Consider the following 23,652-nt stretch of genomic DNA (forward strand, 5'->3'; position numbering starts at 1 on the left):
CTCAATAGTTTTGCCTTTCTCAGAATGTCAGATAGTTGGAATCATACAGCATACAGCCTTTTAAGACTGGCTTCTTTTACTTAGCAATAGACATCTAAGGTTCTTCCAAGTCCCTTTGTGTCTTGATAGCTTATTTCTTTTTACTGCTAAATAGTATTCCATTGTATGGATATAGCACTGCTTATCCTTTGAAGGATATCTTGCTTGCTTCTAGTTGATTATTATAAATAAAGGTTCTATAAACATTCATGTGTAGCTTTTTGTGTGAACTTAAGTTTTCAACTCAGTTGGGTAAATATCTAGGAGCACAATTCCTGGATTGCAATTATACTTGTAAGAAACTGCCAAACTGTCTTCTAAAGTGGCCGTACTACTTTGCATTCTCACCAGCAGTGTTGTGCTGCATCCTTGTCAGCATTTGGTATTGTGAATGTTATGAATTTTAGCCATTCTAATAGCTGTGTAGTGGTTGGTATCTCATTGTTGGTTTAATTTGCAATTCCCTAATGACATAAGATATTGAGCATATTTCCTTATGCTTATTTGCCATCTACATATCTTCATTGGTGAGATGTCTGTTCAGATCTTTTGTCCATTTTTAACTGAATTGTTTTCTTATTGTTGAATTGTAACAGTTCTTTATATATTTCAGATACAAGTCCTTTATCAGATATGTTTTGCAAATATTTTCTCACAATTTGTGACTTGTTTTTCCATTCTCCTAGCAGATGTTTGTCTCTTCATTCTCTTAACAAAACAGATGTTCTAAATTTTAATAAAGTCCAACTTATCAGTTGTTTATTTCATGGATTGTACTTTTGATGTTGTATCTAAAACCTTATTGCTAAACTCAAAGTAATCAAGATCTTCTCCCATGTTGTCATCTAGAAGTTTTATAGTTTTGCATTTTATATTTAGGTCTACAGTCCATTTTGAGTTATTTTTATAAAAGGTGTAAGGTCTGTATCGATTTATTTCTTTGCATATGAGTGTCCAGTTGTTTCCGAGCTATTTGTTGAAAAAATTATACTTTTTCCATTGAGTTGGCTTTCTCCTTTCTGTCAATCTATTTCTAGGCTCCGTATTCTGTTCCATTGATCTATTTCTTTATTCTTTTGCTAATACTAGCTGTCTTTTTTTTTTTTTACAGTTTTCTGCTCTTTTTATTTTAAATTTTTTAAAAAATAATTAATTAATTAATTTTATTTTTAGCTGCATTGGGTCTTTGCTGCTGCATGCGGGCTTTCTCTTGTTGCGGCGAGTGGGGGCTACTCTTTGTTGTGGGGTGCGGGCTTCTCATTGCGGTGGCTTCTCCTTGTTGCAAAGCAGAGGCTGTAGGCGTGCAGGTTTCAGTAGTTGTGGCACGTGGGCTCAGTAGTTGTGGCTCATGGGCTCCAGAGCGCAGGCTCAGTAATTGTGGTGCACGGGCTTAGTTGGTCCACGGCATGTGGGATCTTCCCGGACCAGGGCTCATACCCATGTCCCCTGCATTGGCAGGTGGATTCTTAACCACTGCACCACCAGGGAAGTCCCATTATGCTGTCTTGATTAGTGTAACTTTATAGGAATTTATTTTCCCTCCTTGAAAGTTTATGTTGGCCTCAGTGTTTTTCATACATCTGACTGTAGGTACAGTCACTTTGAGAAAACAATAATTAACAATTTATTGATTGTCTAATAGTTCTTCTTTTTTAAATTTAAATATTGTATTAGTTTCAGGTGTAGAGCATAGCAATTCAGTATTTTTTGCAGATTATACTCCATTATAAGTTATTTATATTATAATAACATAATATAAACTACTATGTATAAAATAGATAAACAACAAGGATATACTGTATAGCACAGGTAATTATAGCCATTATCTTGTAGGAATTCTTGAACCTGGGTGTCCCAGTCCTCTGGTTTTGTTATTCTTCAGTGTTGTGATGTCTATTCTGGGTCTTTTGCCTTTCCATATAAACTTTAGTATTGTTATCCACAAAATAACTTGCAGGGATTTTTATTTGGATTCCACTGAATGCATACATCACGTTTGGAAGAATTCTTAATAATATTGAGCCTTTCTATTCATGAACATGGAATATTTCTCCATTTATTCTTATATATATTTCATTAGAATTATACCTAAGTATTCCATTTTGGGGGTGCTAATGTAAATGGTGTTGTGTTTTCAATTTGAAATATCAGTTAATCATTGTTGATGTATAGAATTTGTATATTAACTTTGTATTCTGCAACCTTGCTATATGCGCTTATTAGTTCAAGGAGAGTTTTATATCAATTCTTTGTAACAATCTATATAGGCAATCATGTCATTTGTGAACAAAGGCAGTTTATTTTTTTCCTTCCCAATCTGTGTACCTTTCATTTCCTTATCTTGTCTTATTGCATTAGGTAGGACTTGAAGTACAATGTTAAAAAGAAGTGCTGAGAGGGACATCCTTGCCTTGTTCCCCAATCTTAGGTTAAGGAGCAAGCCTCTAGTTTCTCACCATTAAGTATGATATTAGCTGTAAGTTTCTTGTGGATATACTTTATCAAGTGGAGAAAGTTCCCCCCCCATTCCTAGTTTGCTGAGAGTTTTTATCATGAATGGTGTTGGGTTTTGGCAAATGCTTTTTCTGTACCTATTGATATGATCATTTGATTTTTCTTCTTTATAGCCCACTAATATGATGGATTACATTACCTGATTTTTGAAGGTTGAACCAGACATGCATATCTGGAATAAAACCCACTGGGTCATGGTGTATGAGTCTTTTTATACATTGTTGTATTTGATTCACTAATATATTGTTGTGGATTTTTGCATTTATATTTATGAGAGATCTTGGTCTGTAGCTTTCCTTTCTTGTAATGCCTTTATCTGGTTTTGGTATTAGGGTAACGATGGCCTCATAGAATGAGTTAGGAAATGTTCTCTCCGCTTCTATTTTCTGGAAGAGATTGTAGAGAATTGGTCTTCTTTCTTCCTTAAATGTTTGAAAGAATTCACCTGTGAAACCATCTGGACCTGCATTCCTTTTGGAAGTTTATTAATTAATCATTCAGTTTCTTTGATAAATACAGGATAATTCAGATTACCTGTTTGTCATTGTGTAAGTTTTGATAGTTTTTGTCTTTTAAGGAATTGGTGGTGCATTTTATCAATTTAATCAAGTTTTGGTGCGTATAGTTGTTCATAATATTCATGTATTATCCTTTTAATATCCATATGATCATTAACAATGACCCCTCTTTCATTTCTCATGTTACTAAATTGTGTCTTATCATTTTTTTTCTTGATTAGCCTGGCTAGGTATTTTTAAATTTTATTTATCTTTTCAAAGAACTAGCTTTTTGTTTCATGGATTTCTCTCTTGATTTTTGTTTTCAGTTTCACTGAATTCTGCTCTAATTTTTTATTATTTTTTTCTTCTGCTTGCTTTAGGTTTATATTGCTGTTAATTCTCTAGTTTCATTTGGTGAAATCTTAAATTATTGATTTGAGATCTTTTTTTCCTTTTCTAATATAAGCATTCAGTGCTACAAATTTCCATCTAAGCACTGCTTTTGCTACATCACACCGATTTCAGTAAGTTGTATGGTCGTTTTCATTTAGTTAAAAATATTTTTAAATTTCTCTTAAGACTTCTTTTTTGTCCCATGCGTTGTGTAGAAATGTGTTGTTTAATTTGCAAATGATTGGATATTGTCTTGTTATCTTTCTGGTATTGACTTGCAATTTAAATTCATTATGGTCTAAGAACGTTCTTTGTATGATTTCTGTGCTTTTAAATTTTTTAAGGTGTATTTTATGGCCAAGTATATGGTCTATCTTGGTGAATGTTCCAAGTGAGCTTGAGAAGAATGTACATTCTGCTGTTGATGGACGAATTATCCTATACATGTCAATTAGATCTAGTTGATTGATGATGCTATTTGGTTCAACTATGCCCTTGCTAACTTTCTGCCTGATGGATTTATTAGTTACTGATAGAGGGGTGTTGACGTCTCCAACTGTAATTGTGGGTTTGTACATATAAGGATTATGTCTTTTTGGAGAATTGACCCCTTCAACATTTTGTAACACCCTTTTTTTATTCCTGATAATATTCCTTCTTCCAAAGTGTGCTTAGTCTGAAATTAATTTGGCTATTCCAGTTTTTGTTCTACTTAGTGTTAGCATGATAAGTCTTTCTTCATCCCTTTATCTGTATCTTTATATTTAAGATGTGCTACCTGTAGACAATCTGTAGTTGGGTCTTATTTTTATCTTTACTCTGATAGTCTCTATCTTTTACTTTGTATATTTAAACTATTCACATTTACAGTGATTAGTGATGTAATTGGATTAATATTCATAATGTTTATAACTGCTTTCTCTTTATTGCACATATTCTTTGTTTTGGTTACTTTTAATCTTCCTCTCTTTTCCTGTCTTCTGTGGCTTTAACTGAACATTTATGTATGATTCCATTCCTCTTAGCATATGCTTCTTTTTGAAATTCAAATTACACTAGATTGTTTCACTGGTAGTTCAGGTACTTTATAATATTCATTTTACTTATCCATATGCTATAATCACCAACACATTATTGCTGTTATTACTTTGAACAAAGTTATATATTAAATCAATTTTTTAAAAAAGAAAAGTTTTATTTTACCTTTATATATTCCTTCTCTGATGCTCTTCTTTTCTTCATGTAGATCTGATTTTCTGGCTTATATACTTTTCCTGAAAAACATATTTTAACATTTTTTTTTTGCAAACCAGGTCTACTGGTGACAAATTTCTTCCATTCTTGTTTGTATGAGAAAGACTTTCTCTTTTCCTTTTTGATGATAATTTTGCTAGAAATAGAATTCTAGGTCTTTTTTTTTCTTTCAATGCAAAATATTTCATTTACTCTCTTCTTCCTTGCATGATTTCTGATGACATGTTCAATGTAATTCTTATCCTTGTTCCTCTACAGATAAGATGGTTTTTTTCTTCCTCTGGCTTCTTAGAAGATTTTCTCTTTGTCTTTGGTTTTCTACAGTTTGAATATGATATGCCTAAGAGTAGGTATTTTGGTATTCAACCTGCTTGTTATTTTCTGAGCTTCTTGGACCTGTGGATGTTATCTATCATGAATTTTGTGAAATTTTGGGCATCATTCTCTCAAATATTTCTTTTGCTCTCTTCTCTCTCTCTTCTGTTTCTGGAATTGCAATTACACATATTATACACCTTTTGAATTTGTCCCACAGTTCTTGGATACTCTTTTCTGTGTTTTGTTTGTTCTTTTTTTTTTAATCTTCCTATTGTGGTTTGAGAAGTTTCTACTGATATTTCTTTAAGATCACTGGTTCTTACCTTGTTTGTTTCAAGTATGCTGATAAGCCCATGAAAAGCATACTTCTTTTCTGTTTGTGTTTTTGATTGCTAGCATTTCCTTTCGATATTTCTTAGCATTTCTATCTCTGTATTTACAGTATCCATATGTTCTTGTATGTTGTCCACTTATTCCATTAGAGTCCTTTATATATTAATAATAGTTATTTTAAATTCTCTGTCTGATATTTCCAAAATCTGTGCCATATCTGAGTGTGGTTATGATAATTGCTTTGTTTCTTCAGACTGTTCTTTTGCCTTTTTTCATGGCTTGTAATTGTTTGTTAAAAGCAGAATATGATATATTGGGTAATAGGAGCTGAGGTAATTAGACGTTTAGTGTGAAGTTTTATGTTAATGTGACTAGGAGTTAGGCTATTTATTGTTTGCTGTATCTATAGATGCTAGAGGCTTTAGTTTCCTCTAGTGTCTTTGTTTATTTTTTTCTCACCTCTTTTTGGTGGGTTTCTCTAAGAACTCCTTCTTAAACAGGATCTGTGTCTTTCTGGTGGAAAGGTATGGGGGTAGTGAAAGTGGCCTATAATATTACGATTAATCGGTCTGTTAGTAGACTTAAGTCCATGAGCTGTAACCCTCATAAGTTTTTCTCGGCCTTTTTTTCTTTCCCTTTAGGTGTTACAGGAAGGCTAGAAGGGACTGGAGTTGTCTAATTGCCCCTCTTCTAGGTATATTAGGCTTTGGTAAAGTTGTGTCCATTGGAGAACAGGCATTTGTTATGGAGAATGCTCGTGGTGTATTTCTAAATTATTACTTTCCCCCTACCCCTGCCAGAAAAAACAAGGAGATTTTTCTTAGATCTTAACCATGAGAACTTTGTGTGTTTTCTTGAGGTAAATCCCATGGGAATGTGGGGGACCCATAAAACTGAGGACCCAGGAATTTTCAACTCTCAGGCTAGCTCACATTCAGCCTCTATCAGTTTGTCAGAACTACCATTTAAGGGTTTAGACTAGTTTATAGCTTCAGTGGCGTCTGCTGCAGGTGTCTGATATCCAGCAGATCTCAGCTGTGATTCTCTGTATTTGCCTCTCTTTCCAGATTTCAGGGTAGCAGTTTGCCCTGTGACCTTAATTCCCTGACGGGTCTAAGAAGAATCATTGATTTTCAGTTGGTTCAGCTATTATCTTGTTATTGAGAATGGGAATGATAATTTCCAAGCTCTTTACATGTTGTAGCCAAGACCAGAAGTCTCCCAATGTCCAGTTTTCAAGGCTGGAGCATGTTGTGGAATTAGCAAGGGTATTGGTGTTAGAGTGACCTACACTTAAATTCAGTCTGTGGCATTTAACTAGAGATATTATCTTGTATGAGTCACTTAACCTGTCTGAGCCTCAGTTTCCTCACCAAATAAAAATAAATCCAAATACATATGTTTATGTTAAATTTAAATGAGAGGACATATGTGAGCAAGTTCATTACAGATCCTGGCATATACTTTGCAGGTATCACATAAATGTCAGTTTTCTTCTTCCATTAAGGTACCTGTGCTTGAAAGCAAAGACTGGAGTCCAACCCATTGTGTGGCATTTATCCTAGGAATTTAAAAAGTTCTTATAAAGTATTTGCCATTCTTACAATGCTGGAAAAACTACCTTGAAAAAAGTAACCTGCCTTTATCAGGACTGTTTTATTCTTAAGGGCTTGAAGGGAACTCGGTGGTTCATTTATTTCTGTCTTCCAACTACAAGTAGACTCTCCTTTTAAAAAAAAATCCAGTCTTTTACTGAAAAGGCCCATGAAAACACATTTCTTTATGTCTAGGTCTGGGTAAAGAAACATCAGCACCAAGTACTAAGGACAGTCATTTTGCTACGGTTATAGGATATATGTCCTGGGTTGGGATGGGGGAGAACTTACTGAACCATTTAAAGAGAGGTGATAGCCTGATTGCACACTTTACATATCAAACCATATTGGAGAGTTGTGTCCCTTTTTGAGCACCATAATTTAAGAAGGAAGTTGATAACAGTAGAGTGTGTCCAAATAGAGGTGACCAGAATAGTGATGGGGGCAACAATAAATCTAGAAACCTTGCTATATTTGGATGTGTATTAATTTATTAGATCTATTTATCTGTATCATATATCTTTCTATATATTGTTAAAAATAGACTATTTTCTGTTTGGTGCCAAATTTTTCGTAACATCTCTGATTTTACATTGTTCCGACTTTTCCTGGATATAATGCTTGACTTTTTCCCAGGAAAGAGACAGAGGAAAACCTCCCCTAGCTTAAGCGTACATTATTATCTGACCAAAAAAAAAAAAATCAATCGACTGAACTTCCTTGGCTTCATTTCATGAAACCTCAAGTTGCCAACCTCAAGCTGAGCGTCACTTTTCACCTAGTGTTGGTTCCTATAAATCCCCAAGGAGCCTTTGCTTGAGCGGTTATGGTTTGGTCTGTTGTCCCATGATACAGAAGTAAGGGGGTTGGGCAAAACCCAGAGATGTGCTAAGTGGATTCTGAGCTGTGAAAGTTGGAGCAGGAAGCACGTGTGAGCATATGAACCCCTAGCCCTTTCCCTCTGCAATATGTGTTGTTATTCTTTCTGGAGAAGAGTTCATGATCTTTTGTAATTTTCTTTTTCTATTGATCCAGCAGTGCTAGTAACAGAAACTTAAGAAAAAAGTTATGACAGTACAGTCTATGGAATTTCACTGTCATATATCTTGCACATTAGAGAACAAATGCACTGTGCTAGAGATGAAATTTGCCTTGTAGAGACTTAATTTTAGGGTAGCTTAGATGATTGAGATCCACAGGGTAGCATCTCAGCAGCAGTCTTTCTTCTCTGAATTCGTGCTGTCCCAAGACAAAGGTGAAAGTGTAACTCTGCTTTGTTGGTCTTTGGACTGCAATTTCTTCCAGTACATTTCCATTTGGAGAGGAGAAGCCAATGGGAAAATAATGAGCCTAAAAATGAACTTGACTTTCAAAGATTTTTGAGGATGTGTGTGTTGGCTATAGGGCTGAGGGCAACTAGAGTGAAACCATTGCCGGGAGACACTAGTCTGAGTTGACTACTTCTACTTTGCAGTTGTGTGACCCTGGGAAAGTGCTTAAATTCTGCTGAGCCTCAGTTTCATCACCTATAAAATGGGGATTGCAATACCGAACTTAGAAGATTGTTGTAAAAAGTAGATCTCGTAATAAACTTGGAAATGCTTTGTAAATGCTAAACCATATAGCTTGGGAGTACTTTTAAGACAAGGAAGGTGTATTATTTATCTCCATCTACCTAGCACTTACATACCCCTAGTACTTAGCACAGGGTCTAGTATATAAAAAATGATTGGTAGCTGAAATTAAAATGAATGAATAGTTTTTAATCTCCAAATTTCTGATGATTTTAAATAATTAATTGACTGGTCCTTTGTATTGGGTCAGACAATCTCTTGGCTTCATTCAATCTTTAGATTCAAGGATTGAAAATAAAGTAGCGTGTGGAGTTAGGAAGAGATTGTTTTAAGATAGATAAACTTTCTAAGAATTGCTTAACGTTCTAAACAAAATAAAAGTAACAAATGAACATTTAGCAATTGATGAAAATGAAGATTAACTTTCTCAAGTGGGCTTGGAAACCCAGTAGAATTGCTCTGGCATCTGCTCAACATTCCTGGGCACGTCATAAACCCAAGGGAAGAATCTAGCAAGCGCGTTCTACCTTGTGAGGGATCTGGGGCAGATGGTGGTGGTACAACCTAGAGCTCACTTCTGCCACAGATGACTGAGATGTTTGGCTAAGTGATCCCAAGGAGCTGTTGGAATGCAGTCTGTCTAGTAGTATGAAAGTGGTAATAATTTGATTTTTCAAGGCTCATGAAATAGCATCATTTGGGGTACATCTGTCATGGACCTTTGCGCTTTGGAAGGAAAGGAAAGAAACTACTAAGTTAATTTTAAATATCTTGGGAAACTTGGTTGTTTTTGTTTGTTCTTAAACTATGCCTTATTTCTTTGAAAAATCTATTATTGCAGTTTTTTCCTTTCTCTCATATAAATGTGGGACTCTGGTTATTTGGGATAAATTGTGTCTGCAGTGCTTCAGTTTGGAGAAAACGGGATGGTGACATTATTACTTTCTCTCTCAAACCAATGACACTGATCAGGCCTTATGCCAAGGGTTAGGGGCAGCAGATGTAATCCTGAACCCATAGTCTCTGTAGAGTAGATAAGGTTTCCAAGCCATGTGGAAGCCGAACTTACCAAGGAAGCTTAGCAGTTATCCTTCCAGATGTTCAGCTTGCAAATACCAGCGGTGTTATTTTCAGTATCGAACGTATAGATAAGTGCATGTGTTGTTTTTCTCCATCCAGATACCCGTTTAGGGGATAAATTCCACTTTCAGGTCTGTCAATCTGTCAGATAGCTCCCTTTAAAGTTATCTAGAGAAAATCTACCTACATGATGAAATTTGTGATAGCTTTTATTCTTGGCTAAGAACTTGCCTTTCCTCCAGGGATGAACAGGCTTAAATTGTTATGTGAGTTTATATAGTATATGGTTTGTTGTCAAATATTTATCTGTCTAAAAATGAAATGTCTTGAAATAGTTTCTTTTTAACTGAATAACTCAATGTGAGAAAGAGAAAGAACTTCTCATTTAGCCAATTTTTAATCAATATTTTTATGAGAGACCAGAATGTTAACTGAATCCTGGCTTTTGTCATTTGAAATATAATTTGTGTGCTTAAGAATCTACGTGCACATCAGGGTTTGGACTGCATGTTCAGAAAGGAAAATTGATTTATAGGAACAAACAGCTGCAGGAGTAGAGGCAATGCCAGAAGTAAACATGGGTCAATTATTTAAGGCAAATGGGACCTTAATCACCACAGCAATAGAGAAATCTCAAAGTCAATTACACACTGGATTTTCATGCTTTAATTTGTGGGCATTTCTTTATCTCTTATTTTACAGAGGCCTTTGAAATCGTTGTTCGCCATGCCAAGAACTACACCAATGCCATGTTCAAGAACAACTACCCGAGCCTGACCCCACAAGCTTTTGAGTTTGTGGGTGAATTTTTCACTGATGTATCTCTCTACATCCTGGGTTCTGACATCAACGTGGATGACATGGTCAATGAATTGTTTGACAGCCTGTTTCCAGTCATCTATACCCAGCTAATGAACCCAGGCCTGCCGGAGTCCACCTTAGACATCAATGAATGCCTCCGAGGGGCAAGGCGTGACCTGAAAGTATTTGGGAATTTCCCCAAGCTTATTATGACCCAGGTTTCCAAGTCACTGCAAGTCACTAGGATCTTCCTCCAGGCCCTGAATCTCGGAATTGAAGTGATCAACACAACTGATCACCTGAAGTTCAGTAAGGACTGTGGCCGAATGCTCACCAGGATGTGGTACTGCTCTTACTGCCAGGGACTGATGATGGTTAAGCCGTGTGGTGGCTACTGCAATGTGGTTATGCAAGGCTGTATGGCAGGTGTGGTGGAGATTGACAAGTACTGGAGAGAATACATTCTGTCTCTCGAAGAACTGGTGAATGGCATGTACAGGATCTATGACATGGAGAATGTACTGCTTGGTCTCTTTTCTACGATCCATGATTCCATCCAGTATGTCCAGAAGAATGGAGGAAAACTGACCACCACTGTGAGTACCATTCTACAGTTTTCAGAGGAATTGGATTCTACTGGGGGTAGGGCAGCCTGGCCAGTAGCAGGTGCTGATGGAGAGAAGTGAGAAAAAAAGTGGGCAGGGATGATAGAGGGACTGAATGACCTCACAAAGCTAGGCAGCACATTAAGTCCACAGGTTATGGAGTCCTAATGCCTGGCTTTGAATTTTAGCTTCACCCACTTTCTTGCTGTGGGACCTTGGGTGAATCATTTTATCTGTATGAGTCTCATATTGCTGATTCATAAAATAGGGATAGAAAGAATATCTTCTTCATAGGGAATAACGTGTTAAAGCACTTAGCATGTGCCTGGTACATGGTAATTCTTCAGTAATTATTAGCTATTATTACCACTGTTGTTGGTTATCACAACCTTCATGACAACCCTGTGAGGTAGGAGCTGTTATCTCCATTCTGTAAATGAGGAAACTGAAGCTCAGTGATTCAGAAGTTGATCAGGTCTCCCTTTAATTAGGTTATCACCACTTTCTTTGATTCTGATTTCACTCTTGTGCTCTTAATCATATATATCATATTACTATTTTGAGTAGTGACTTTATTTTTTAAATTTATTTTATCGAAGCACAGTTGTTTACAATGTTGTGTTAGTTTCTGGTATACAGCAAAGTGATTCAGTTGTACATATGTATAATAGTTTGCATCTGCTAATCCCAAACTCCCAATCCTTCCCTCCCCCTTGGCAACCACAAGTCTGTTCTCTATGTCTGTGAGTCTGTTTCTGTTGCGTAAATAAGTTCATTTGTGTCATATTTTAGGTTCCACATATAAGTGATATCATATGGCATTTGTCTTTCTCTGTCTGACTTAACTAGTATGATAATCTCTAGGTCCATCCATGTTGCTGCGAATGGCATTATTTCATTCTTCTTTTCGGCTGAGTGATATTCCATTGTATGTATATACCACATCTTCTTTATCCATTCATCTGCTGATGGACATTTAGGTTGTTTCCATGTCTTGCTTATTATAAATAGTGCTGCCATGAACATAGGGGTGCATGTATCTTTTTGAGTTATAGTTTTTTTCCGGATGTATGCCCAGGATTGAGATTGCTGGGTCATATGGTAGCTCTACTTTTAGTTTTTGTAAGGAACCTCCATACTGTTTTCCATAGTGGCTGCACCAACTTACATTCCCAACAACAGTGTAGGGGGGTTCCCTTTTCTCCACACTCTCTTTTGCATTTGTTATTTGTAGAGTTTTTAATGCATGGTCGTTCTGACTGGTGTGAGGTGCTACCTCGTTGTAGTTTTGAGTTGCATTTTGAGTAGTGACTTTAAACATAGGAGACCCAGCTAGACCCCACTAACTAAACCTACACAAGAACACAGGTGAGGCAAAACGTTCATGTTTTCCAACAGTTGTTTTTGCAGCCTTGATTTATACCAGTGTAAGGCTGATAGGATCTTTGATGGGGGTGGGACAGTTTTGTGAGGCAGAAGCTTGATTGGTTTCAGTCAGACAATGTTAGTTACGTTGTACCTGCTAAGCCAGGGTGCACACGTTCAGAACCACAGAATGCACACACTTTTCAATACTGAGCAGAACATACAGCCAAGAGCTACCAGCCAGACCTCACTAAGGTGATGGTGACTGATTCCTGAACGTTCCCAGCTTTGTAGAAGGACGTGGCAGAATAGTATAATACACTACCCTTGTTGAGCTCCTACCACATTTGAGGTGCTCTGCTGGCCAGTTTACGTAATATTATTTCTTAGTAATCCATGGGATAGGTCCTAATATAATATTATCCCCATTTTACACAGGAGTAAATGAAGCTTAGAGGGCTTAAATATGTTGCCCAAACGTCAAAGGTAGTTAAACAGAGGTGGCGGAGCTGGGATTCCAACCCTGGCTTGTTACCTTGCGCGATTCGTGCTCTTATCTTCTATAGCGTTGCAACTACTGTGTACTCCAAACCATTGCTTACCCAGAATGTGGAGGGCAGATTGGGCCATTTAGCCCTGTCTTTAAACTCTGGAAGTACAAAACGATAGGGGTAACTGGTTTCTTTGGTGAATTAAACTAGAAAGGAGGACAAAAATGATGCAACCCACAGGATGGCTACTTACGGAACTGCTCTAATTGCCCCATTCACAATGTTAGCTGTTTAAAACACATCTGCTGAGAAAATATTTTATAGTAAAATGAACAGAAATGTCCTAACGATAGTGTTCTTCAGTGGCTAATTATTCCTTTGATTGCTTTCTAATTGAAGGCCAGATTCTAGGGCCTTATACAAAAGTAAATCTCGGGCTTCCCCGGTGGCACAGTGGTTGAGAGTCCGCCTGCCGATGCAGGGGACACAGGTTCGTGCCCCGGTCTGGGAAGATCCCACATGCCGTGGATCGGCTGGGCCCATGAGCCATGGCCGCTGAGCCTGCGCGTCCAGAGCCTGTGCTCCGCAAGGGGAGAGGCCACAACAGTGAGAGGCCCGCGTACCACACACACACACACACACACAAAAGTAAATCTCACAGAACTAGAAAAAAGGAAAGTCAGTGCATTCATATGTTCATTCACCTGAAATTGATTGAGGGCCCACTATGTGTCAGACACAAAGCCAGAGTGCCAGGGGTGTGGAAATGCCTTCAATAAGAGGAAAAATAAGGAGATAACATTAAAGACAGGGTATGGGAGTGTTTAAAGTTTGCCTCTGATATTGGTCACTTGACAGCAACGTCTTGAAAACATGTATTCTCCTCTGGTGCTTTTAAACACAGAAAAATAGGGTGGGGAGCTGGTAAGGGATTAAGTCCACTATTTTGATCAGGCTCTAGACATGAAGGTTTGTTTAGTAAACATTTATTAAGCATCTGCTCTGTTCGTGGCACTTTGCCAGGTCCTGGGTACTCGGTTACCCAAGGCATAGTTCTTAAGTCTTTAAAACGTCAGTTTAGCTTCATTGACAGACAGACATGTAACTGAATAAATTTCACCACAGTGAACATCTCACTATAATGTGAATGTTAGAAAGGCCATAAGAAATCAGTCTAGTCCCACTGATTTACAAATGAAGTAAAAGTTCAGGGAGTCTTGCCCAAAGTTATATAATTAGTGGAAGAGCCAGAAGTAGAGTGCAAGGTCTTCTGCCGCGACAATCTAGCACTCTTCCCACCACGCCCCCTCCCAGACTTTCGCTCTAAAAGCTCCATAAGGATTTTGCAAAGACATCATGAACTTAAATTGAATAGCTATTTTGGGATGCCAAACCTGCTATATTTTAGGTGCACATGTGCCCGTTTGTGTGTGTGCACACGCACACACACACGGGAGTACATTTCATGTCATTATCATTCAGGAAGAAAGGCCTTGGCTGTCAAGAGGCGCTCAGTGATGCAGTCCCTTTCTGTTTTGGCCATTAAGGGCCTGACTGCTCCCAGCTCCCAGCTCCCAGCTCCCAGCTCCCAGCTCCCAGCTCCCAGCTCCCAGCTCCCAGCTCCCAGCTGGTGATGAAAGTGTGAAGCCTGCCTTCCCCGGGGAATGCCTAAACTAGAACAGAAAGCATATGTAAACTCTGCCTTGTTACTGTTTTATGATCGCCAGCTCTAAGTAATATATACCAAATGGTGTGGGTGGGGAATCACTGGCCAGGTGTGATCCAGCTATACTCTGTATGGGCCAGAAGGGGGCTGGGCCATCTATGGGGGCTGAGGGGAAGTGAGGGCTGGGTGGACTGAGGAACTCTATTCCTGCTAACAAAACCACAGAATGCCCCAAAGCCAAAGCTGATTGAAAACTAAAGCATTAATGAGATTCTGCTGTAGCACCTTCACCTTCCTGTTGTGATAAAGTGTAAGAGCCTGCCAGTTAGTCCTGCTTGAGGTTAAGTTGTGGTGAGAGACCTCTTCGAAACTAGGCTCTTCCAGAGCTCTGTTTGGGACAGCCTTTTTAGCTAGCTATAAGCCATGCCATGAGGTCTGCCATGCAGGGACTTTGCTCAGCTCTTTTGGTGGCTACCATCTACCCCAGATCATAAAGAACATTTTGGTCTTATCTAAATGAGTGGGGCACTGTTAATTTTTTTTTCAGATACTTTTTTTTTACATCTTTATTGGAGTAAAATAGCTTTACAATGGTGTGTTAGTTTCTGCTTTACAACAAAGTGAATCAGTTATACATAAACACATGTTCCCATATCTCTTCCCTCCTGCATCTCCCTCCCTCCCATCCTCCCTATCCCACCCCTCTAGGTGGTCACAAAGCACCGAGCTGATCTCCCTGTGCTATGTGGCTGCTTCCCACTAGCTAGCTATTTTACGTTTAGTAGTGTATATATGTCCATGCCACTCTCTCACTTTGTCACAGCTTACCCTTCCCCCTCCCCATATCCTCAAGTCCATTCTCTAGTAGGTCTGCATCTTTATTCCCGTCTTGCCCCTAGGTTCTTCATGACATTTTTTTTCTTAGATTCCATACATATGTGTTAGCATACGGTATTTGTCTTTCTCTTTCTGACTTACTTCACTCTGTATGACAGACTCTGGGTCCATCCACCTCATTACAAATAGCTCAATTTCATTTCTTTTTATGGCTAATATTCCATTGTATATATGTGCCACATCTTCTTCATCCATTCATCCGATGATGGACGCTTATGGCCTATTAGTGTTTTAGTTTTCCACAAGATGGTCTTCAGTTTTTCAGGCTACCAAGTGAAGGTGTGCAAGCAAAGGTTAGGGTGCTCCTGGAGGTGGTAAGCATGTAGTTCTCATACTCGGTTCATCACCACAATCATCTAGGGAACTTGTTAAACAGATTCCTGGAGCCTCCCCCCCTCCCCCTGAGGATTCTGATACCGTAGGTCTGTGGAGAGGCCAGAGAATTTGTCACTTACAGAGTACTCCATTTGATTCTGATACTTCCTTGGAAGCAACTCCAGCCACCTTGTTTAGTAGACAAGGTAAGGCCCAGAGGTTAAAAGTGAATGACAGTTAATGGCAAAGCTGTGACCGTGGACTCTTCATCTGTCAAATGGGGTTGATATGTGGGGATTCAGTGAAATGATAGGTTCAAAGTACCTGGCAGAGTTCGAGGCACATGGCAGGTACTCACTAAGCCCCAGTGCAGTACTCTTTCTACAGCAGTTTTCTAAGTGCCAAATAGATAATGAGATTTTCTTAAACTTGTTTTTAAGTGCCAAGATGTTTAATGTTATTTTAATCCAAAGGCGTGAATAAAAATAGCAAGTATGTGAAAATGTGTGAGTGTGTATGAGTGTGTATGTGTGTGTGTGAGCGTGAGAGAGAGAGCGAGAGAGGAGAGGGGAGAGGAAGGGAAAGAAAGAAAATTTTTACTGAAAAGTTCAAGAAAGTATTAATTATGGGACTGTAAATAGATCCATCTTGATTCTTCATCTACATTTGTGAACTAGGTTAAGCATCATGGCCCCAAGTGAGTACTGAGTAGGTCTTTAATAGTATTTGGGGGACTTCCCTGGTGGCTCAGTGGTTAAGAATCCACCTGCCAAGGCAGGGGACACGGGTTTGAGCCCTGGTCCAGGAAGATCCCACATGCCGCAGAGCAACTAAGCCCATGTGCCACAACTACTGAGCCCGCACACCACAACTACTGAAGCCTGCATGCCTAGAACCCGTGCTCCGCAACAAGAGAAACCACCACAATGAGAAGCCCACGCGCTGCAATGAAGAGTAGCCCCCCTCTCGCTGCAACTAGAGAAAGCCCATGTGCAGCAAAGAAGACCCAATGCAGCCAAAAAGTAAATAAATAAATTTATTTTAAAAGAATAGTATTTGGGTATCATATGGGTAGTATCTGAGGGTATCATTGTTAAATTTATCAGCATGTTATTGAATTCCATATCTTATACCTTGAGGCAAATACAAATATGTACAGTTTTCAATACATATACTTTCAACATTGTTGTTACACCACACAAATTGTTGAATGCTACAACCTTCTTTTTAAAATGCAGTTATTCTTATTCTGAAACCACTTTGATTGTAATTACTATACCCCTATATGTGGATTATATGCATAGCCATTGTACATTTCAGATCCATTGATTAAATGAGTAATAATCAGCATATTGGATGTTTATTGCTTTTCCAGAAAGTTTCCCAAAACTTTCTGTGATTTCATTTATTTTCTTTACAATCCCCCCCCAAAGTAATTGCTCACATATCATCGCGTGGCTGTTTGCACTTTCATGTTTCCATTTGTACTCGTGTTCTTTATTGATTCATCTCAGAACTTCACGGCATTAGTGCTTCCTCTCCCATAATTTCATTATCTTGACTTGTCATAGGCTTCATTGAATGTTGTGCAAAATTGCAACCTTTTCTACCTTCACTGTTTCTCCCTTTCTTTCCTCATTGTGATATTCATTTTAGCACTATCTGAAACAGGATTCATTTCAGGGAACATTTAGTGAGCATCTAATTGTGGAACCACTGATAGACACCAGGGGCACAAGAAGTGGCTGGAAAGATGACCCTGACTGTTGCTGTCCTCAGGGATCACTTGGCCAGTAGGTAGCGGAGCTAGGATTCAAAGCTGGATCTGTCTGACCCCAAAGCTCATGCTTTTCATAATTAGTCCATATTGCTCTTTCAAAGAGTTCCACTCTCTTTTCACCAGAATCTTCATTCCTTGAACATAGGCTAAGTGGGTCTTTATTATCTTATTTAATATCCTGTACTACTCTCTACTGTTTCTCCAGCTTCACAATCAGTTTTTGAGTTCACTCTCCCTCCTTGGAGACTTTTGCTATAGTATTTCCCAATGAAGTACTAAAAAGCATGAGATTTTTCGTCTTCATGACACTTAAAGGCACAGAGTAGTTTCTAGGGGAAGAAGGAATGTTTATGTAGGTGATGGAAGACCCAGTCACACAGTAAAATGACTTTGCCTAGAATCTCTGTGCACCGTGCCAGTGGTGAGGTATAGGTTTTCTTCCAGTTGCAATGCCTGTAATCTGCCTGTTGGACCAACAGATAGTTTTTAATGCGTTTGCCTTTGATTCTGGACCTTAGTACGTCCAGGTCTCCATTATGGAGTTTCCTTAGTAGTAACATTGCCTACTAAGAACCTAACATATTCTTTTTTTTTTTTAACATCTTTATTGGAGTATAATTGCTTTACAATGGTGTGTTAGTTTCTACGGTATAACAAAGTGACTCAGTTATACATATACATATGTCCCCATATCTCTTCCCTCTTGCGTCTCCCTCCCTCCCACCCTCCCTATCCCACCCCTTTAGGTGGTCACAAAGCACCGAGCTGATCTCCCTGTGCCATGCGGCTGCTTCCCACTAGCTGTCTATTTTACATTTGGTAGTGTATATATGTCCATGCCACTCTCTCACTTTGTCCCAGCTTACCCTTCCCCCTCCCCGTATCCTCAAGTCCATTCTCTAGTAGGTCTCTGTCTTTATTCCCGTCTTACCCCTAGGTGCTTCATGACCTTTTTTTTTCCCCTTAGATTCCATATATGTGTGTTAGCATACGGTATTTGTCTTTCTCTTTCTGACTTACTTCACTCTGTATGACAGACTCTAGGTCCATCCACCTCACTACAAATAACTCAGTTTCATTTCTTGTTATGGCTGAGTAATATTCCATTGTATATATGTGCCACATCTTCTTTAGCCATTCATCCGATGATGGACACTTAGGTTGCTTCCATGTCCTGGCTATTGTAAATAGAGCTGCAATGAACCTTTTGGTACGTGACTCTTTTTGAATTATGGTTTTCTCAGGGTATATGCCCAGTAGTGGGGTTGCTGGGTCGTATGGTAGTTCTAGTTGTAGTTTTTTAAGGAACCTCCGTACTGTTCTCCATAGTGGCTACATCCATTTCCTTTGGTAGAATTTCTGAAGATATCTTCAGTGAAATCAATATTTATTTATGTGTGCTAGGAAGCTCTGGGGAAGATTCTCTGTTGATCCTCAATAATAATTCACTCTATCAAATTCTTATATTTTGCTGTCTTTGTGAGTGACTGTAACTCATCAGAATTTCCAAGATTAGCCCTACCTTCCTCTCTGCTTTTGAAGGCCGAGGTTATTTCTCAGGTGTCAGAATGTCAGTGTTTTTCTCCTCATGCTATCACTTTGGACTTTCATTTTTTAGTCTCCTATAGAGATAGATACCTTGTCTGAATTCTTACAAGCTGTTTTCAGTACCAAGTGATTTCAAAGTGATAAAAACAAGTAAATGGCTAACTACCTAATTACTGTCTGCAGGTCAGCATCTGGAACTGTGGTAGGCAACTTTATTTGCATGAGGTCCATTTCTGGAAAGACAAAAATGTTTACAGGCTGCCATCTTTTTTTTCGTTGACAAAAAAAATAACTTTAGTGATTCCCATGGGGAAAATATATAGTTTTAAAACATAGATTACCTACTTAATGATGAGAATACAAATGAAAAAATTGGCATCACTTTCAGGCACTAAATGTTAAGTTTAGGACAGGTTTCAAACAGTGGTCACACAAAGGAAGCTTTTTATCATGCTTCATCCTGAAATTATGTATATTACGGGTCATATTAGGGAGTTAGATGGGCTCCTCATAAATCTGGAATTCCTTGCCTTTCCCTTGGCAAGAGTGTCAGCGTGATTATTTGTTGTGAATCTTTAGAAAGAAGTTTTTCCTCCTTTCTGTGGTCTCTGGACTGATGTGGCAGGAAAATGTCCTCAAGAACTGTGAAACATCTGAGATTCTTACCCTGATTGCAAACCAACAAGTTACCTGGCCACAGTTTCATGGATGCTGGATAAAGACGGGAGATTCCTGGCTCAGAGATGCAGGCCAGTTTACTTCTCACAGCGATAGCAGTAGGCAGAGTATCAGCATTTGTGCCAGTTCCCCAAGCCCCAGTTCCCACGGAGAAAGGCAAAGACGACCAGATGACTCCTCCACACACAGTGAGTTGCATTACAAGAGAGCAGCCTTGAGCTTAGGGAACTCACATCTTTTATAATAGGTAGTAAGAGTGCCCATTCTTTTCTCTGAAGGGCGACCCTATCACTGTCTTCCAAGACTATTCACTATCCAAAGATACTTGATAAAGACAGTCTGGGGGGTAAAGTGCCTCTGTTTATAAGACATGCAGAAACACAAGAGACGCACGGAAAATTGTCTGGCAACGTGCGATTTCCCCAACCTTGGATGGCTGCAGAAGCCTCGCAAGTTCATGATGCTTTTGGAGGATCAGGCAAGAAAGTAAGAAGTTAGTGAAAGACACTTAGCTCAGCCCTGACTGGTTGGTCAAAAGGCTGGGCTGTGTCCCACCTGTTGGAGGGTAGCAGTAGGCACATCCAAAGACAGAACGGTGGCAGTTTTCTCAGCTCTTCAGAAAATACTTTAAAAAGTATAAAAGGGGCACTTGACTAGTTGCCTCTGGTTGGGAGTAAACTCTGCTACTTTGGGCCTCCAGCTACTACCTATTGCTCTCTCTTTTGGTCCCCAAGCTATTGTTTCCTTTCTTGCTTGTTCAGACTCTGGAGTTGGGAGTCTTGTATTGCTAAGTAGCTTGTCAGATAGTTTTCTGTTTTACTGCAATTCTAAGATGAAGCAAGTGATAAGCCCAGAGTAGTAAGCAGATGCTTATCCACGTCTGTTGGGAGTGTCGTGGAGGACTGATTTGTGCTCAGAGTATATTCAGAAAGGTTAGAAAGTCAGGAATATTCATCCAAGTGGGCGGAAGTCCAGGAAGGCCTTCCCCATGAGCTGATATTCCGAGAATCCTTGTGCTCCCAAGACGAGAATGAAGAAGTCCAAAATGCCTTTCTAATGTTGAGCGGGCCAGGGAATCAGAGCAGAGGGAAAGCAGCCTTCTATCTGGCGAGGGCAGAAAAGCCCCCGAATACTTGCTTTGTTTTTTATTGCAAAACCTAAAACGCCTCCGAAAACATGGAGTCATGTATACAGTGTGATTCCTCTGATTCCTTTCTACCCACTCGGAGTAAGGTTACTCTTGGCAACTGTAGTGCTACATCCTTCACTCACGATAGCGCCACAGTGGCCTTGGCTCACTCACCTCTTAGACCTCTCTGCATTTTGCTGTCTTGCTCAGGTCTCTGGCAGAAAATGTTTTCTACTTGGCCCGTTTCTTAAAAGGCAGTCCTAACCCTAACCCCACATTAAAACTTGAGCACATATTTTGAACATCACAGATGTTTGTTTTTTAGTTTCTTTTTTCCCCCACATCTTTATTGGAGTATAATTGCTTTACAGTGTTGTGTTTCTGCTGAACAACAAAATGAATCAGCTATACGTATACATATATCCCCATATCCTCTCCCTCTTGCGTCTCCCTCCCACCCATCCTCCCTATCTCACCCCTCTAGGTGGTCACAAAGCACCGAGCTGATCTCCCTGTGCTATGCGGCTGCTTCCCACTAGCCATCCATTTTACATTTGGCAGTGTATGTATGTCCATGCTACTCTCTCACTTCATCCCAGCTCACAGAAGCATTTTTAAATGAAGTCACACTGTAGTACAGTAATTTCTTCCAGGGAGGGGGTCGTTAGAATATTTGCTGTAATGAAGAATTTCACAAAAGGCCAAGATGAGAGAATCTGGGGCAGATTTCTTCCAGCGTGTTACAGCCTTTGTAAGATAAAACACAAACTTTCATCATCACCAGCAGACACAACTTTCTGAGTCCTGGTACTGGGTACTGTTCTAGGTCTCACTGTTTGCCATTCCTTTCCTTATTGGGGGGACTGTTAATAGGGTAGTACAAGTAACCTTTGTTTTGGTGAAGGTACAGACTTCTTAATGTCCTTTGAAAATGTCCCTTTGGGGATTGGGCTTCAAAATGCATCAGACTTCTCAAAAACAGTGCTGGAATGGGCATGAGGGATCTTACTGGGGAGATGAAAATGTTGCAAAACTGGTTTGTCATGATCATGGCACAACTTGGTCAATTTGGTAAAAACCATTAAATTGTACACTTGAAACGGGTGAATTGTATATATCCAAAAATATCCCTCATTCCAATAAATTTATATAAAATAAAAAAAACAAATAAAAGTAGTACAGGAAGTTAGAAGGCAAAAAAAATGTCCCTTTGGGAAGAGCATACCAGCAAGGCTGCTTTCGTATTTTATATGGGGGCATGGGAGGTGGGGAAGGGTTGATACTGACTTCTTATTACCCAAATTCAAATCCTCTCTGAAGAACATTCAGAAAGTGAATTAATTTTTCCTTTTTTCATTCCACTCAGAATGCCTAAAACAGATAAAGTAGGAGACGGAGTCATTATATTTGGCTGCTGTCTATTATCATTTACTGACTGAGAGTCTATCTGAGCCTTCTGCTTTTTGCAGATAATTAATTTTGTTCCTAAATGTGGGAAAGAGTGATTGTAATCAGTATGTTTGTACTTTCAGCCACAAATAGAGCCCATCACAGATATGCAGTACAAATAAACCTCATAAAATACGCAACCCAAGGACTGCTTGAAGTTAATGATGTGGTGTCTTTTTTTTTCCAAATAAAAAAATTATATGTATGATTTTTAAAAGTCGTTCTTGGTATTCTTGTATAGTTAATAGATGAACCCTTCTTTTTCTAACTCAAGCCTATGCTGTGAATTATTTTTATCATGAAATCTCGTGAAGTGGAGCTGAAGGAGAAATTGATGTGGCACGGAAACCACCTTGTCAGCATATACATGTCTCTGAGTTCTGGGTGCAGGTTGCTCTTATGCTTCTAGAAAATTACGAATAATCAGATCTAAGTTCAAGGCTCAGGTTCATGAGATGAAACCCAAGAGCATAGTGTTTGTGAAGGAAGTCCTCTAAACTCTCTTAAAAGACTTTTGCCCTTGTTTTTCCAGCTGCCTGGCCTCCACCTATGACTAACCTCTCTTCCAAGCCTATACCTTCTCCCTCCCCTTCAAAATTATACCTTGCTCAGTGTCTTGTTCATTCAGACCCTGCATTCGGTTTAAAATGATGGTGTTTGATCATGGTTTAGTCATCACAGGAAGTCCATTTCTGCTTCTGCCAGGTCTCTAATAATGTTCCCTCTCCTGAGGCAAACTCACTTCACTTAACAAAATTTTATATCACCAGAAAACTCTTCAAAAGGGTTATCAAGGATGGAGATCTCAGTCACAGTGACACAGTTGTAGGGGGAAATGTATGAGGGACCTTTCGGTGCTTTGGAAATCACCTGCTGTGCATCGTACAGTGGAAATAACATCAGTCCAGGAATCAGAATATTGACATAGGGTCTCTGCCTTGTGCTACCACAGGATAGTGGCCTTGGAAAAGCAACTTAATCTGTACAATGAGGAAGAGAATGACGATGAAAGTGATTATTTATTAAGCACTTGCTATGTGCCACACACAGTTCTAAGCCCTTTACGTGGATTAACTCATTTAATGTTTCTGACAGTCCTGATAAGGAAGGAAGAATTATCATTAGTACCATTTTCCAGGTTAAAGGGCTGAGGCAGAGAGACTTGGAAGTAGGTACCAGCTACAAGGCTACCTCAGCCGCTTTCTACCGCAGGGGCTTGAGGGTCATCTCTTGCCCAGGGCCACCCCCGGCCTTAGAGTGTGTGAGTGGAGCCTGGCTCCCTCTGCAGTTGGACACAAGCCGACTTAGTTGGTAGAAATGAGGTAGAA

At 39.2% G+C, this 23,652-nt stretch overlaps 1 protein-coding gene across 2 annotated transcripts in view; it reads left to right on the plus strand.

Moving 5' to 3' along the window:
- The window catches only part of GPC3 (glypican 3), a 444,307-nt gene that overhangs the window by 215,760 nt on the left and 204,895 nt on the right, over positions 1–23,652 (plus strand). For both annotated transcript variants that reach the window (XM_060137185.1, XM_060137186.1), the window contains exon 3: positions 10,303–10,997. In XM_060137185.1, the coding sequence (XP_059993168.1) occupies positions 10,303–10,997 (695 nt within the window). The remainder of the gene's footprint in view (positions 1–10,302; positions 10,998–23,652) is intronic.

The sequence above is a fragment of the Lagenorhynchus albirostris genome, chromosome X (genome assembly GCF_949774975.1).
Source record: "Lagenorhynchus albirostris chromosome X, mLagAlb1.1, whole genome shotgun sequence".
In the NCBI taxonomy this organism is placed as follows: Eukaryota; Metazoa; Chordata; class Mammalia; order Artiodactyla; family Delphinidae; genus Lagenorhynchus; species Lagenorhynchus albirostris.